The sequence below is a fragment of the Octodon degus genome, unplaced genomic scaffold (assembly GCF_000260255.1).
Source record: "Octodon degus isolate 3935 unplaced genomic scaffold, OctDeg1.0 scaffold00039, whole genome shotgun sequence".
Lineage (NCBI taxonomy): Eukaryota > Metazoa > Chordata > Mammalia > Rodentia > Octodontidae > Octodon > Octodon degus.
Window position 1 is genome coordinate 2588287 of NW_004524615.1, and position 824 is coordinate 2589110.

Sequence of the window (824 nt, forward strand, 5' to 3'; positions counted from 1 at the left end):
ACGGGGTCTGCCCGGGCTCCCTCCGTCCCAGGGAGCGGGCCGGGGACACACACGCGCCGCACTCAGCCGGGTAGCAACCTCCCCACGGCTGGCTCGGCGACGCCCACGACCGCGGGGAACCGGGTGGCGCTGTGGCGCGGCCCCTCCGGCGCCATGGCAACGCCCGCGCGCCGCTCGCATCTCGGGTTTCAGCCCAGCCCGCTCCCACTCCCCGGGACCTGACGAGGATGGCGCCGGTGACGCCCCGGAAAGAGCCCACGGCCTCCGCCTCCTCCCGGAAAACTCGGGGCCGCGAGCGCGGGGCCGCGACGCCCGTCAGCCAGGCCCGGTGCCCGCCCCGCCCCCTCCCCTCCCGCCCGCGCCCTGGTCCCGGCCCCGCCCGTGCGCGGGGGAGGGGAGGGGAGGGCAGTGAAGGGGAGGGCGGGACGGGGACGGCGGGAAACGCGGCCTGGAGAAAGGGGGGCGCGGCGGGGCACGGGCCCCGCCCCCCATCCCGGCTTCTATTGGCTGCACGCGCCGTCCGTCGGGGGGCGCGGCACCAATGCGCGCGGTGGGGCGGGGCGTCCGCGCCGTGTGTGCCTGCGTAACGCCGAGTCACATGTTGTTTTGCTCTTCTTAGTTCAGTCACTCGGTGCGCGATGTGTTACTCACTGTGCGGCGGGGACCGCGACGAGCCCGGGTCGCCGTTGGCGGCGGCAGCTGCAGGAGCCCCGGCGTTGGCGTTGGCGGCGTTGGCGTTGGCGGCGCGGACCCCGGGCGCCCTGGCGCACCCCGGCTTCCCGGAGCGCAGCGCGACAGAGGCAGCCACATCGGTGCGGCCGCGC

The 824-nt window shown here is 76.8% G+C and overlaps 1 protein-coding gene across 1 annotated transcript in view; it reads left to right on the top strand.

The window, feature by feature from the left end:
- The first annotated feature begins 227 nt into the window (after positions 1 to 227).
- The window catches only part of Irs2 (insulin receptor substrate 2), a 22805-nt gene continuing 22208 nt past the window's right edge, over positions 228 to 824 (top strand). The window contains exons 1-2 of the mRNA XM_023715189.1: positions 228 to 328; positions 620 to 812. Coding sequence (XP_023570957.1) covers positions 228 to 328; positions 620 to 812 — 294 coding nt within the window. The remainder of the gene's footprint in view (positions 329 to 619; positions 813 to 824) is intronic.